Source organism: Mus caroli, chromosome 13 (assembly GCF_900094665.2).
Source record: "Mus caroli chromosome 13, CAROLI_EIJ_v1.1, whole genome shotgun sequence".
NCBI classification, from domain to species: Eukaryota; Metazoa; Chordata; class Mammalia; order Rodentia; family Muridae; genus Mus; species Mus caroli.
The window spans coordinates 110,129,810-110,144,247 of record NC_034582.1 but is presented as its reverse complement, the minus strand read 5'-3'; the positions used below and the strand labels follow the sequence as shown (position 1 = coordinate 110,144,247).

At 41.7% G+C, this 14,438-nt stretch overlaps 1 protein-coding gene across 2 annotated transcripts in view; it reads left to right on the top strand.

Moving 5' to 3' along the window:
• Parp8 (poly(ADP-ribose) polymerase family member 8) overlaps positions 1-14,438 on the top strand; it is a 176,479-nt gene that overhangs the window by 78,048 nt on the left and 83,993 nt on the right. For both annotated transcript variants that reach the window (XM_021180032.2, XM_029468348.1), the window contains one exon: positions 13,633-13,670. In XM_021180032.2, the coding sequence (XP_021035691.1) occupies positions 13,633-13,670 (38 nt within the window). The remainder of the gene's footprint in view (positions 1-13,632; positions 13,671-14,438) is intronic.

The following is a 14,438-nucleotide window of genomic DNA, read 5'->3' as shown; positions in this document are numbered from 1 at the left end:
ACACACACACACACACACACACACACACACACACACACACATGTAAGAAAAGGTTTAAAAAAGAACCAAAGTACTTTAAGTAGTGTCTTCTGTGTTTCTATGGTTGATCTAATCAGTTTTGAACCCAAGTTAATCTGAATAAAGAGTTATTTATTTTGGATTCTAGAGCTGTGTTACAGATGCTGCTTACTTACATGGTTCATATGAGGACGGTAGCTGTAGACAATTACTGAGGTGTGCATTTTCTAGCACACAAATGCATTTGTAGTGCCAAGGAATGTCTCATATCCCTACCAGTTTCTTACAGCATATGGCCAGATTTCCAGGTGGAAAATATAGATTTTTGCCAATTTTGAAATTAAAGTTTTTTCTTAGATTATTTCTCCTGTGATAATCAGTAATTTTTTTCAGACAGGGAGTGGTGGTGCATTCCTATGATACCAGCACATTGGAGGCCAGGCTCTCGAGTAAGGCTGTTCTTTCAAACATCTAAAAATCATCATCATCAACAACAACAAGAACAATAAAAAAAAACAACCAACCAACCAAAACCCTAGCATAGAAGCAGGCAGGTCTTAATGAGCTCAGGGCTATTCTGGTCTACATCTAGTCTTGCAAGTTTACTTTTACCACATCGCAGAAAACAAACTCAAGCAAGCAAGCAAGCAAGTGAGCAAGCAAGCAACCAACCAACCAATACTAACCAAAATGAATCAGTAAATATAAGAACCAAGGCCTGGAATATGCATGTCTGCAATTGTGGAACAACAGGATAAAATTAACTTTTCAACATTCTCAAAGGAAATCTTATATTGGCTGTTTCTTTCTGTCTTTCTGGAGATAGCATCTCACTTTACTCCTTAGCCCAGGCTAGCCCTGAACCCATGCTCTTCCTAGCTCAGCCTCCTTTATACTGGCATGTGGATTTCACAAGCCCCTATTATTCACATCTCTGAGGTAAGAAAATAAAAGTAGGAATTTCCCCAACCACATTTCACCCCCAGTATCTACATGATTCATCTTATGAGAGCTCACATGTTTTCCCAGGTTTCTTGACTTGTTCCCTTCCTCTTCAGATTGGGAACCTGTAGGGAGTTTTGAGGCCAGTTTTCTTGAGAGAAACTGAAAGTATGGTTTTAAGAGGTTCGGTCATTACTTCTTAATAATTGCTTTTCATTCCCAATTAATTGAAAATTATCTTCAAGCAAATTGAAGGGTAAGGGTATAAGGGTAACATTAATTATAAAGTCAACATATCCTTATAGGATGGGAAAGCTCATCCTGGTTGAGCCAATGAAATTCACCATGTTGAACAAGAAGCAAAACCATCATGAGGAGTTTGTGACTCAAGTGATCAGCAAGAATCAGATGTTGTTTCAACAGGTTTCACAATAGTGTGTAAAAGCTGTGTCCACAGAACTTGAAAGACGTTATATAGGCTCTTTCAGCTCCACTTTAGAAAGCAGTACCCAAGCAGCAGCAATATCTAAAGGGATCTCCACAACTAGATGTCTCTCACCAGTTAATTCTGTCCCGTGGTGTCCTCCTTTCCTTGGCTCTGAGATCAACAGTGTATTTTCTGCTTCTTACAAAGAGAAGCCTACGTGTCAGCGTCCCACTGAGGTGGACATCCAGACTGTTGTCAGAGTCAGAGTGTTGTCAGAACTTGCCTCACCCTTCCAAGAACCACACAGCTTCCTGTCTTGGTTGTTTATGGATTTGAGGCGTTGCATAGTCACTTGCTTGAGAATGAATTGTATTCATTAATTGAATGCTCATCAATTAACTTCATGATCAAAATATGTCAGGGTAATTGTACCTTTTGATTTAATCTTGTGAGAATAAAGCATGGTTTCAAAAGCTTAATGAACAGTAAAAGCATACTTGATTTTAGTAAGATACCGATAACTGATCTGGAGACTGAAAGCTGCAGCACGCCCTGTCGGGTTGATACCTTACTCAAAGACTGCATTCCAAAAGGAAGCGAGAGTAGTGTTGAGGAGTCTGTGGCTATCTAATCCCAGCTCAACACACACTGGTCTGGAAGACTCACTTAGAGAGACAGACATTTGTGGTCCTGCATTTTTTTTTTCCTTGTAACCTATCTACTTAAACATTTTTTTTTTTTGAAGTTGCTCTGTAAAAGTTCAGAATTGTATCACTTGAAACTCTAAATTGAGGCCCTTGGTATTATGAAGATCATATGCCCCAGTACAGGGGAATGCCAAGAACAGGAATCAGGAGTGGGTGGGTTGGGGAGCAGGGTACGGGGGGGAGGGTATAGGGGGATTTGGGGTTAGCATTTGAAATGTAAATGAAGAAAATATCTAATAAAAATCCCTTAAAAATTAAAGTACAAAATGATTAGAAGAAAAAATTAACTCGTTACTATATTCTATATGTCAAATTCAGTAGGCATTAGGCATAGCATGAAAATATAGATTAAAGTTAGTATTCAATGCAAATTAGGATACCCTTTTTTAATATGCCTGTAAAATTCAGATGGTTTCAGTTTGGCTTAACACAATGAAAAGAAAGTCATGGTTCATGAGTTAAACATTTAGAATGAAAGTTGATGAGGGATCTTTCTCTGTGTGTGAACTTTTCTACAGTCCTTCCCACCCCCCCACACCCCGCAAGCCCCCCGTGTACACTCATGCATGTGGCCAATGTATCCATGGAGTAGCTTGCTTGTGGGTGGCTAAGGCTCCAGCAGAACAGAACTTCCTCGTTCCCATGTAGGACGAATGAGTGAGTTATTTCTTGCATAATCATTTTCTAAAAATCCAAGCTGTGCTCTGGACTAGCCACCCTGAAGCATGGAACAAAAGCCTTTGGGAACTCTGTTAGGAAAGAGGTGTAATATGCTTTTGTTTTATGTTTTGAATTTATAGTGTGTGTGTGTGTGTGTGTGTGTGTGTGTGTTTACAGAGGACACTTTGTGTGTTGGTCTCTCCTGTCTTTACATAGGTTCCAAAAATAGAACATAAGTTGTCAGGCTTGAACAGAAAGCAGTTTTATCTGCCTACCCATCTTACTTTGTTGTTCTTGATGGTGTTGGTGGTTTGTCCATTTGTTTGAGAAAGAGAATTATATAGCCCTGACTGGCTTCAAACTACCATGCAATACAGCATGACTTTGAACTTGTGACCCTTCTTTCCATACCTTCCTGGCTTGTTCAGTGAGCTTTCCTCTCCTACCTCATGAGGGGAAATTTTTTTTTTTTTCATACAATCTTTAAAGAGAAGCTGGGGAGGGAAAGCAGTGGAGGGATTTTGAGGAGACCTGGTGTTATCTGTGCCTATGGAATTTTGTTTCTTTTCGGTCTTTAATGTGAGGCAGGGCAGGAAGTGGAGAAGTCATTTTCACTGATGGAGTCTCATCACACAAGCAGCCTTCCTGTGCATATCATCCTCCTGTGTAACCCTCCAGGCAGCACTCAGCAGGAGATGGTATCTCCCTAACCAAATAAACAGCAGGCAGTCTAGCTCACTTATATAGAGCACAGTTCAATACAAGCTAAACACAGGCCATCCTTTGTCTTTATGTGTGGTGTGGTCTTCAAGTTTTGAATGATTGTTACTATTTGTAAAGTCATTTTGAATGCGTTTATTTATCATTGAAAGACAAAAGGATTTGTAGGTTATAAATAAACACTAATTGCACAAATATAGTATTCTCAATGGTAAGTGTGTGACATTCTTCTACTTAAATATACTGTTGACTTTTGCATGGAACTAAGCCATTGTAAAAATATTAAAGACAGAAACTCAGCCGTTTAAAGAAAATGACAATGTGCACCACTATTAATTACCAGGAAGAATATAGGGCCTTCTGCATTCATAGACCTATGGCAGAAGCAGGTGGGCGTGAGTCTTGCAAATGGGTGTGTAATTTACAACGGTGACTGCTCTGGCTGAGATCCACAAGCCTGGGAAGAGGTAAGAAATCATTTGTGAAAAAATCACATTTGAACCAAGATCTCAGAGGCAAAAGTAATGTCAAGGAGGCAAAACACAGAGAAAATTCCAGACAGGGACATGGCATGCTCAAGAACTGGGTCTAGCCTAGGAAGAAACCAACCAACAAAACCCCAAACGAACACAACCGAACTCAGAGAGCTCAGCAGCAGAACTCTTGCCTGGAAAGTGTGACTGGCAATCTGAGATCTGCATTTGATTACTGGAACCCATATAAAGTTGGAAAGAGAGAATTGACTTCCCACAGTTGATCCTTGGCTTGCATTTGCATTGCCTTGGGAATGCCTCACACACTCATTATATACACCCAGTAATAATAAATAAAAAGTTAAAACCACTTAAAAAGGAAGGGCTTTTTATGTTTGTTTATCTTTTTATGTACATAAATGTTTCGTCTGCACATATGTGTGTCTATGGCATGCACGTCTGGAGCCTGTAGAGGATGAAGAAATCATTGGATCTTCCAGAACTGGAATCACAGAAGATTATGGGCTGGGATCCAAATCTGGGTCAACTGCAGGAGCAGTACTTGCTGTTAACTGCTAAGCCATCTTTCCAGCACTGGCTCTCTTTGCATTGTTTTGTTCTGGCTGGGTTATCCATAGAATACAGAGCAGTGGTGTGAGACGAGGGCGAGACTGGTAGGCAGCGTGCTGTAGGGCCTGCAGTTTTGATAGTCTATACGACATGAACTTGCCACAGACTCACTTTATGTGCTTGTAATTCTTTGAGGGATTTGCTCATATGGTATAATGCTACCCCTGGTGTTTATCTCTCTTGGGCATTGATAGTATTTCCCCCAATTTTTTTTTTTCCTGCCATGCAAGAGCTTGACTTCAGGGATAGAATTATTCTCTTCTGTTCAGTCTTTAAGTCTCGGTATGTTGTGTATGCAGCAGCTTTAGCGCTTTTATGACCACTTGGAGGTTCAGATATAAAACACTGAAAGGCCTATAAATCTGAGTGAATGTTCATCACTTGAATATTAAATTTGTTTTGGTTGCACACTGTACAGCAGAGAAAAGCCTAGAGATTACTTTTTGAGGGCAAAATATAGAAATAATTATATAACTAGTTCATTATACATGTTAAGTATTGGGCGATGGCCTATTCTACCTAGTGTTTGCATCTTGTGTGAACAGCGCTGATTCTCCCTTTTATTTTGGTATGGGAATTGAACCTAGCACCTTCAGCACCCAGGGCAGACACTGCTTCATAAGTGTACTTCAGCCCTGGGATATCTTTGTCTGTCTGTCTGTCTGTATGTCGACAAGGTCTTAAGCCCTGGCTGTTCTGTATCTCACAGGTCACAGAGACATGCCATCCTCTGCCTCCCGAGGGCTGGGATTAAAGGTGTGTGCTTCTATACCTGGCTGGCATTTATCTCTTGATGAATTTGCATCTGCTTCTTTTCTCATCTCCATTCACATATTCTGTTGACTCTTGAATGTGACTGCAGATGTGATAAAGGAAAGAATGAGACTCCACTCCTCAAAGCAATGAGGTTAATCATAGTAGCATCCACCCTCTTAGGTGCTTTCAAATTCAGCCCCGCCCAGAGGGAGAACTCTTAAAAGCCTAAGTGTTGACCTGTGGTCCAGAAGTGAGGAATAGAAGCTGCCAACTGGGCTCTCATGTTAAACACAATCAGGAAAAAGCATTTCTTTATGTTGGTCCTGTTACTGCATCTCTTCAAAGTATAATAGGTTTAAAAATTATCAAAATGTTCTGAAAACTGGTACATCTATGCTTTGCTACCTTAATGTTTGGTCAGGATCTCCAGTCTTTTTCAGGGGCTGATCATTTATCTAATTAGCTCAAGGTTGTGTTTCTTAAGTTGAAAATGTCTCTTCAATAGTTTCGATGCTTAGGAAAGGCCGTGCATGCATTTGCTCAGGAGACAAGGAGCCATTTGTTCTGCAGTGCCACTAGTGGGTTTAACTTAGCATACTTAGTCCTTGCATGGAATATATGATATTTAAACAATTCCCAGTCAACCCTTTTTCCATCTGACACTGGCGGTTTTCCACCAGCCCTCTTCTGTTTAGGAGAAATGATACAACTTTTTAAAAATGGTAGCAGTTTACATAAAAGCTTTACTGTGTAGTACACCCCTGACACATAACTTGCTAATTAATGTTGAATTGCTATAGAAACTGTACAGAAAATAACCATTTTTTTTTACTTATTTATTTATTAAGTCCTCCTGTCTAGTGTTCCACTGGGTTTTGGCTCACACCCTAGGGAGAGCTGCAAAGCGCTTGCTGCCATCATTTTGTAGTCTTGAAAATGTGAGTCTCAGAGATTGCATGATGGTGACATCCAAAGCCCAGTCTACTTTTTCTCATCACAAGAGGCTCAGGAAGGCACTGATGGAGAAGTCTCAAACTCACTGTGTTTGTGGTGATTTTGAGTATGTGCCACGTGCGGTGGCAGGCAACGTTTTCATAAAAGTTTAAACACTCCCTTAGGTAGGGAATTGCTATGGTATTACATCCAGGAATTTTGAAAACTATGATCTGTGCATCCTTCCATCTTCAAAATTACATGTTGGGTGGTATGCCATCATGTCTTGGCCCTGAGTATTTGAGAATCAATAGAGATGTTCTTCCCCTGAGGTCTGGAGGAGATTCAGTGTCGAGGTCAAGTGTTACCCAAAGGAAGGAATCTACTCTTTTGTCTTGGTGGTCAGGGAAGTTTGTGAGGAACTTGGGCCTGGGACTGAGTCGTAAAGGATCATGAGGAGTGGGGTATACATTAGGCACATACTGCTTTGTAGGAGTAACAATAATCCTTCCTGCGTAATCTGTGCATCTCCTTTTAAAACATTGTATTGTCTCATACGTTCTTCATAACAGTTGAAGTGGAAGAGTACTTACTGGTGATCACACAGCACTGTGGTAGAATGTCAATTCAGGATTCAGATCTATACAATCTGGTGTGTGTGGGGGGGCAGGGAGGGGGGGAGGGAGAGACAGACAGACAGAGGCAGAGATATCTCAGTTATGATACAAATTGAAACGTTAATCTGTGAGGCAGACTAGAAAAGAGGAAAATTACCAGGACATGGGAGGGGGAAAGCCCTTCATTTAGGATCCTGATTAAAGCCTCTCCCCAGCTGAGTATGGAGACATCGGCACAGTTAATATCTGCTGTGTAAGCTGCCTATGATGAAGTCAAGGATCCTGCTTTTTCTGGGGGGAGAAGAGGAGTCAGTGATGTCCCTGCAGCCACCACTGCTGTGGAGCAATGCCTGTCACCAGCATGTCTGCAGTGTAAATGGAGTGTGGGAACAGCTCTAGCGCCTTGTCTCACTACATGCTGTAGTTGTACTGACAGAAGTAATTCAGATGTGCGGTGGGGGGGGGGGCTCTTTCATTCAGAATCCCCGGGAGAGAAGGGAGGGGAGCCGCTCTTCTCCAGCAGTATCTCTGTAGGTGTATATTTGTAGTACATATATATTTATTATGGAAACACGCCTCATTGTACCAAAGGTGCTTCTTTTACTGCATTGGAAAATACCTTCTTGTTTTACAAACATCTACTTTCTCCTTTTGCTGAGGGTGCTTTGAACCACAGATCTTGTCTCTACCTCCCACGTACTGGGATTCCAGATTTACAAATATTCTTAGGGTAAGGATGTAATTCAGCCGGCAGAATGCTTGCCTGGCATGTCCCAAGCCTGAGTTCAGTCTTTGGCACCACGTAAAACTGAATGTGGGCACATGGATGCCATCTCAGCACACAGAGTTGGAAGTAAGATCACGAGTTCAAGGCTATCCTTAGGTATACATGGAGTTCAAGGCCTGGGCTATGTAAGACCTTGCCTTATCCTACTGCCTTTTAAGTTGGCCTAAGGTCAAAATCATGCATGCACAATACAATACTTGGGAGAGTTGGCTCTTCAGAATTTCATCATTAGTGTACATGTAAGTATGTGTACCACAGTGTGAGTATGGAATTCGCACTCATGACAACTTCTCTCCTTCCTCGTCCATGTTGTTTCTGGGGATCAAACTCAGTTTGTCAAGCTTGTATTGTTTGGTGGCCTGTGCCTTTACCTGCTTAGTTATCTCTCTCGTCATCCCTCATTTGCTTATTCTAAGTAGGGTTTTTCTTAATATCTGTGTAGTTAGATTTTTTTCCCCACTTCTATAACAGCATTGATATTATAATAAATTATAGAATTGTGAGACTAATAAAACAAAAAATCCCAAGTGGACTGTGGGTTTATGGGATCTTTGTAGCATATTGGTAGGCTAGGCTTGATGGAAATGAGAGATGTTCGTCCCTTTCTGTGTGGGTGCAGGTACTGTAAGTCTGTATGTCGGTCTTTAGCGGGAGAAATAGTTTAAACACCCAAGGGAGCAGCCAAATGGCAGTCCCCTTTACATTAATAGGAAATAAAATGATTTGACAGCTAGAGGGCAAATGATTAGGTTTTAGAAATTTGTCAGGATTTATAAATGAAAAGAGTAAACCATAGGCATGTGTGAGATGTAAGGTCTCAGGGTCACTGGGCCAAGCCTTTATTAACTGATGTTGAGGGCCTTGTGTGCCTATGTGTGCTCACAAACCTTAGTGTCACTGTCCCTGTGGCAGCTGTCAGGCATCTAGGGGACACTGCCAAGCACAACTCAATCTACCATTTGGAGCTTTTGGGGCAAGGTTGGAACTTCACAGCGAAAGAGCTGAGGGTGCTGTAATGAGTAGTTATCTAGAGCCAGGCAGAGGGTGGACTGAACCCTGGAGGCAGCCCAGGGAAGACCAAAGGCGTGAAAACGTTGTCTAAAGATTGGAGGAGTCAGAGCTGAAGAGTAGAACAGGAAGGTTTGACTTTGTACAAGAAATGCAGTTCTACCCTCAGGTCCAGATCTAGGGTCTGGAGAGGAGGGTGAGGTGAACGAGGCCTTGGTTCTCTATGTAGCTTAACACTGTTGTGATATCATATTGACGTGAGTGATGTCAGGGTACTGATGAAGTAGGAAAGTGCACTAGAATCTCCTAATCGTGATGTTACACAGCGACACAGCGATCACAGCTAGTGACTGGGGAACAATAGGGGAACTGGCCTGTTGTCATTGGCAAATGCTTCCTTGGGAAATGAAACATGATAATGAGTGAAACGGTGAATGTTGTCGGTCTTGAACGGGATCAAACAAGCAAACCATGCTCCGAATAGTCCCTAAAGCACTTGGGGTGAGCCTGGGGTGGGATCCAAGGATAAGTCCATTTCCCTTGGCAGCACCACGGAGGCAGAAGCCCCATGCTGCATGGCAGCGGCGAGGTGGCTTCTGCTGGTGTTTTCAGCGTCTCATGTCCAGGTGAGCAAATCAGCTTGGGATCTGCATTGGTTTCTGCATTTTGCTTTTCCTTGTGTGAATTCTAGAAATCTGATGTAACCATGAAAGCTGAGAGCTTTCGAGCCTCTGTTATTAGGAAATGTGCTTCAGATTTCAGGGCAGAGGCAAAAGAGGCAGCACACAGGACAATCCTTGTTGGGTTAAACCTGGGGTCTTGTGGAGGAAAAAAAAAAGGAGAGTTCAGGACCTAGGAATTTTGCTTTGCAGATGGCCCCGTAGTGTTTGGGGGTTTATTATAAAATATGGGTATTGCATTCAACACCCATGACATGTCTCATGAGTCTAAGATTCCTTTACTCTCAGTCTGTGTTCTCACCTCTATTTTAAGACCCTGTCTTCCATTACCTCCTGTATTAGCTACCTTTCCCGTGCTGTGATAAAACACTGTGACCAAAGCAGCTTACAAGAGGAAGGCTTCATCTGGCTTAAACGGTTCCTGAACGCTGAGAGTCCATCACAGCAAGGAGACACAAAAGCAAGTGGCAGTCATGGCGTCTGTCACAGTTAGCTGACAGCTCACATCTTGAACTGCAAGCACAGGGGGTCACAAAGTCCACCTCCAGCGGCATAACTTCCTCTAGCAAGGACATACCAAATACACCTCCCCAAAGTGCCATGACTTGGATACCAAGTATTCATATGCAACTTAAATACGCTCATTAAAACCACCACACCCCATGCTATTCTTTTAAGTTTTTTTTTTTTAAATATTATTGTTTATTATTGTTATTTTGAGCCAAGGTCTTTCCCTGTATTCCTGTCTTGTTTTAAATTTGATCACCAACCCTGTCATCTTCCTACTAAAATTAAATAGTTTTCTTAAAGTTGAGAACGTTGGAATGAGGAGTAAGTTTGTATCTTTGGCCTCTCCATTAGCGGGTTCAGAAGGAAAAGGAAATAAGGTGCAAATGATGAATTTAAATGCAGGATTGACGCTGGGAATGGTCCCAGTCATAGGACTAAAACCCAAGTATAAGGTGAGGTGTCAGTGGCGGACCATCGGATGGCGCCTTTCTGATGGCCTTCTACCTGTGCTGCAGAACGAAGTCTTTCCTCGGGCCAAATACTATCAGAGGACTTACACAAGTAATAGAAAAAGATTAATGGATTCCAGCTTACACTTCTGACCCGAAGCACCTCAAGCTATGGTCCACATATAGATTACACCAAACAACGTGTCAACCGACCTTAAGTTCTCCGACGAAGCTTTTTAATGTATTCACAACACAGCCTCATCCAGGACTATGAGGGCATTTCCCCCCCCTGAATCTAGAGATTGCTGCAGGGTTTCCTCCTGTCATCTTTTAGTTTGAGTTTGCCAGTACATGACTTGCAGGGTGTATAGCATTCACTATGAACAGCACAATCCAGCCCTACTCTGAAAGCTACTTAAGCTTTAATCTCGGCCTTACCCCCACCCCACCTTTCCCTGCCCCCCCACCCCCATTTGGCCCTGCCCATTAGAGCCTTGAGCTTAATCATCCAAGTCTGCTCTTACTGGACTGTTTCCCTTAGCATTCTGCAAAGCTACAGACTGAAACTGATTTTACAGGCCTGGTGATTTTCCTCCTGGTATTCACCCAATAATCAAGCTTTAGGCCTGGGAGCTGATGAATCATCCTGCAAGGCTTTTGTTTTCTGTTTGATGCTTGAAAAATTAGGCATGGTCATGAACATGGGACTGCCCCCTATAATTACAAGGCCATTAGCACCTTAAAAGTAAAATTGTCGGTGTTAGCTTTAGTTTCTGATAAATGTAATATATTCTTTTTTTTTTTTTTTTTGCAAACCAAATTGAATTCTCCAGAGAGCATTCATTCATACAAAACTCCTGTTAATTTTAGTGCTTGAGGCTCGTAATGGTGATGCACACTTAATCCCAGCATTCTGGAGATGGGAGCAAGTCCAAGGGTCAATGTCCGAAGGCTCCCTGGGTTACATACTGATCTTGAGGCCAGCTCGAATTGCCTGAGACCATGTCTCCACAAAACAGACTAAGACAAACGGAAAGAACTGGAGCTGGGCTAGGATTCCTGAGCTGCTGCTGCTGCTGAATAACTGGCAGAATAGTGGGGCCCTCCATCACAGCATCACAGAAGACCTGGAGAGCGTGGACTTGGAACCTCCAGTCTTTCTGAACTGACACTGAAACTGATTTTCTATAAGTGACTTTTTCTCTATTACCTAGGTAGTAAGCCTCCAAACAACAACAAGGCTCCTGCTAGTCTATAGCAGGCTCCCAGACTGGACAAAGACAGAGGAATGGATTAAGGGTTCATTTGACATTTAGACATTAATTTAAGCAAAAATGAGGTCGAATAATTTGGGTTGTGACCACGGGGTGGTGGAAATTGATTCAAATTGGAATTGGGTATAATTGTCCAGGTGCCTGGACTCCCTGTCATCTAGCACTGCCTCATTCGAAGAGGCAGACTGATCAACAAGAATTTCATTGCTCTGTAGTAGATTCCCACTGTGTTAGCAAGTGAACCACGAGAGAGTGAGCTTGCATCGGGTCACAGTGTTTATTTCCCTACCAAGGTTTAGGTACCAGTGGCGTGGATATTTTACCTCTTTGGCATTTGACTCAGAGTTGTGATTTCAGTAGCTGGGGTTTTGACTGGGCTTAGCATCTGCCATTTGGTCTCATCTTATCATTTCCTCCCTGTATATCCAACTAAGCCTCGCACTTACTTTACTACTACAATAGGGTGGTAATTGGTGTTTTCCTTGTTTCCATCTTGAGTAATTTTTTTTTTTTGTTTTAGATAATAATTTTGCCTGAAAACGGCATCACTGTGATTCTTACTTTACAGTTGTGTAAATGAAAGCACACACACTCATACACACACATTCATGCCACACTTGAGATGACAGAATTGGAGAACTATGGAAGAACTGATTGGACGCCTGCATGGAGCTTGGGGCATTAAGATGAAGGGATGACAATAAGTGCATAGTTCCTGATCCTGATTATGTAGTACATATGTGTCACAAGCATGACAGAATAGCACAGAAGAACACACACTTTAATGTCCGTTTCTTGGTTTGGGTGCTCTTCTATGTGTTATAAGATGTAAGCATCATCTTATAATGGGATTGGAGATACATGAACCTTTGTACATTCCTGGCACCCGTACATGAATCGTAGTTATTTCCAAGTTAAGAAGTAAACAATTGGGCTTTATGCTGCCCAGGCTCTTTTCCTCTGTGTTCATTGCTTGTTATTATGCTTCTGTGGATTAGTCATCCGTGTTATCTCCTTTGATTGTTCTGCTTCAATGTGATTTCACATTAACATGATTGGCTTCTTGACTTACTAATTGAGTAGCAAAACACCCTTCACAAACAGTAACATATCTTTTCTGTACAACTCTGCTAACCCATTTAAATGCCTACTATCGTCTGACTCCTGGGTATCATACACTAAAACAGTTGACCATGGACTGATATAAATCAATACGGAGCTCGACTCTCAAAGGATTTGCAGTCTTCTGTATAGACAAAGAAAAACGAAGAAACAGGTTCTCTAAATGTCTATCATCTGAAACAGATTTGTAGAGGCATAAGGGTTCCTGAGAAAGGAGTTGGGAAATTGTTTACATATATTTTAACTTTTTTTCCTCCCAACACTCTTCTGTAGTCCTCAGAACTGATAGCATTTTGTGTGTTATAATGGATTTGAAATAGTGAATTAAGAAGAATAACTTAGTTATATTCATCTATCATCGCATTAATTTTAAGTCAAATGTCATTTGTTTGTTTGTTTGTTTTTAAAAAACACTTGTTGGGGAGCAGTGTTAAAAATAAATGCTGGGGTTGGGAACACAGCTGGGTGGCAGAGTGTCTAGTGTGTACAAGGTCCTGAGGTCTAGCCTCAGCAACATACACATACAATTTAAATTCTCTAATGCAGTACTAACTACAGAACATGCCCTCTGGTATGGAAAGAAAACTTGGGAAAAGCAGAACCAAAATATAGTTTCTCATTGTGAGGAGCCTTTGTGTATTGGTGAAATGAGAAGACAGACTTGTTTATACTGAGAGGAAGATCCCAATCAGGAGAATAATGACTGTTTCAGGAAGGATTGGGAAGACCTACTGACACTCAAATTCACGTCTGCGTGTTTCCCGTAGCCCCTTTAAATCAGCCTTCTGGTCTGTGTGGGCAGTGTGCTTACGCTTGTATTTGTATAAATAGATGGGCAACACGGGGTGGGCTTTTCTTGTGTAAAAGCACGACTCTTTCCACAATGACTTAAACCTTTCTCTCTTCCTTGTCTTTGCAGTGTATCCTACTCAGTCCACGTCTCAGAAGACTACCCAGGTATGCTCTCCCTTCAAGCGTCTATTAAGCACTTTTGACCTTGCTGTTCTTCAGGAGATTTGGAATATGCACTCATGCACAGCACCATGGAGCACTGGCACGGGAGGCGTAGAGGCAAGAGGATGAATCCTGATGATTTTGAGATTCTGAGAATTAACTGCTAAAGAAATGTTTGACAGTATCTTCATAACAAATTGTGAATAGTGCTTATTTTTAAAAGTTAACTCAACACAGGCTAGGTATGGTGGTGCACACCTTTGATCTCAGTCTTCAGGAGGCAGGGGTAGGTGAATCTTTCCGAGTTTGAGGCCAGCCTGGCCAACGTAGTGAGTTCCACAATAGCCAGGGTTACAGATAAATAAATAACACACACGCACATCACATACACGGGCAACATGGGGTGCATGCACACACACATGCACACATACACGCACACAGAGAGAGAAATTGTTCAAAAGAAATAACTGCTAGGTATGTTTTCCATATAAAATCACAGCTAGGCCCCTTTAGAGAATCTTTGATTTACTTGTAGTGATGTAGTGTGGTAAACCAAGTGGCCCCAATGAGTAGCTCCCTCTGGTGGTGAAGAGGTAGTACTTTTTTTTTTCTTCTTCAAGTTATTGGAGTGCGGCTTGGAACTATAACTTGGTTGGGTATAAAAAATTTAAATAAAATTGTATCTTATATCTTGGGTATCCTAAGTTTTGGGCTAATATCCACTTATCAATGAATACATATTGTGTGAGTTCTTTTGTGATTGTGTTACTT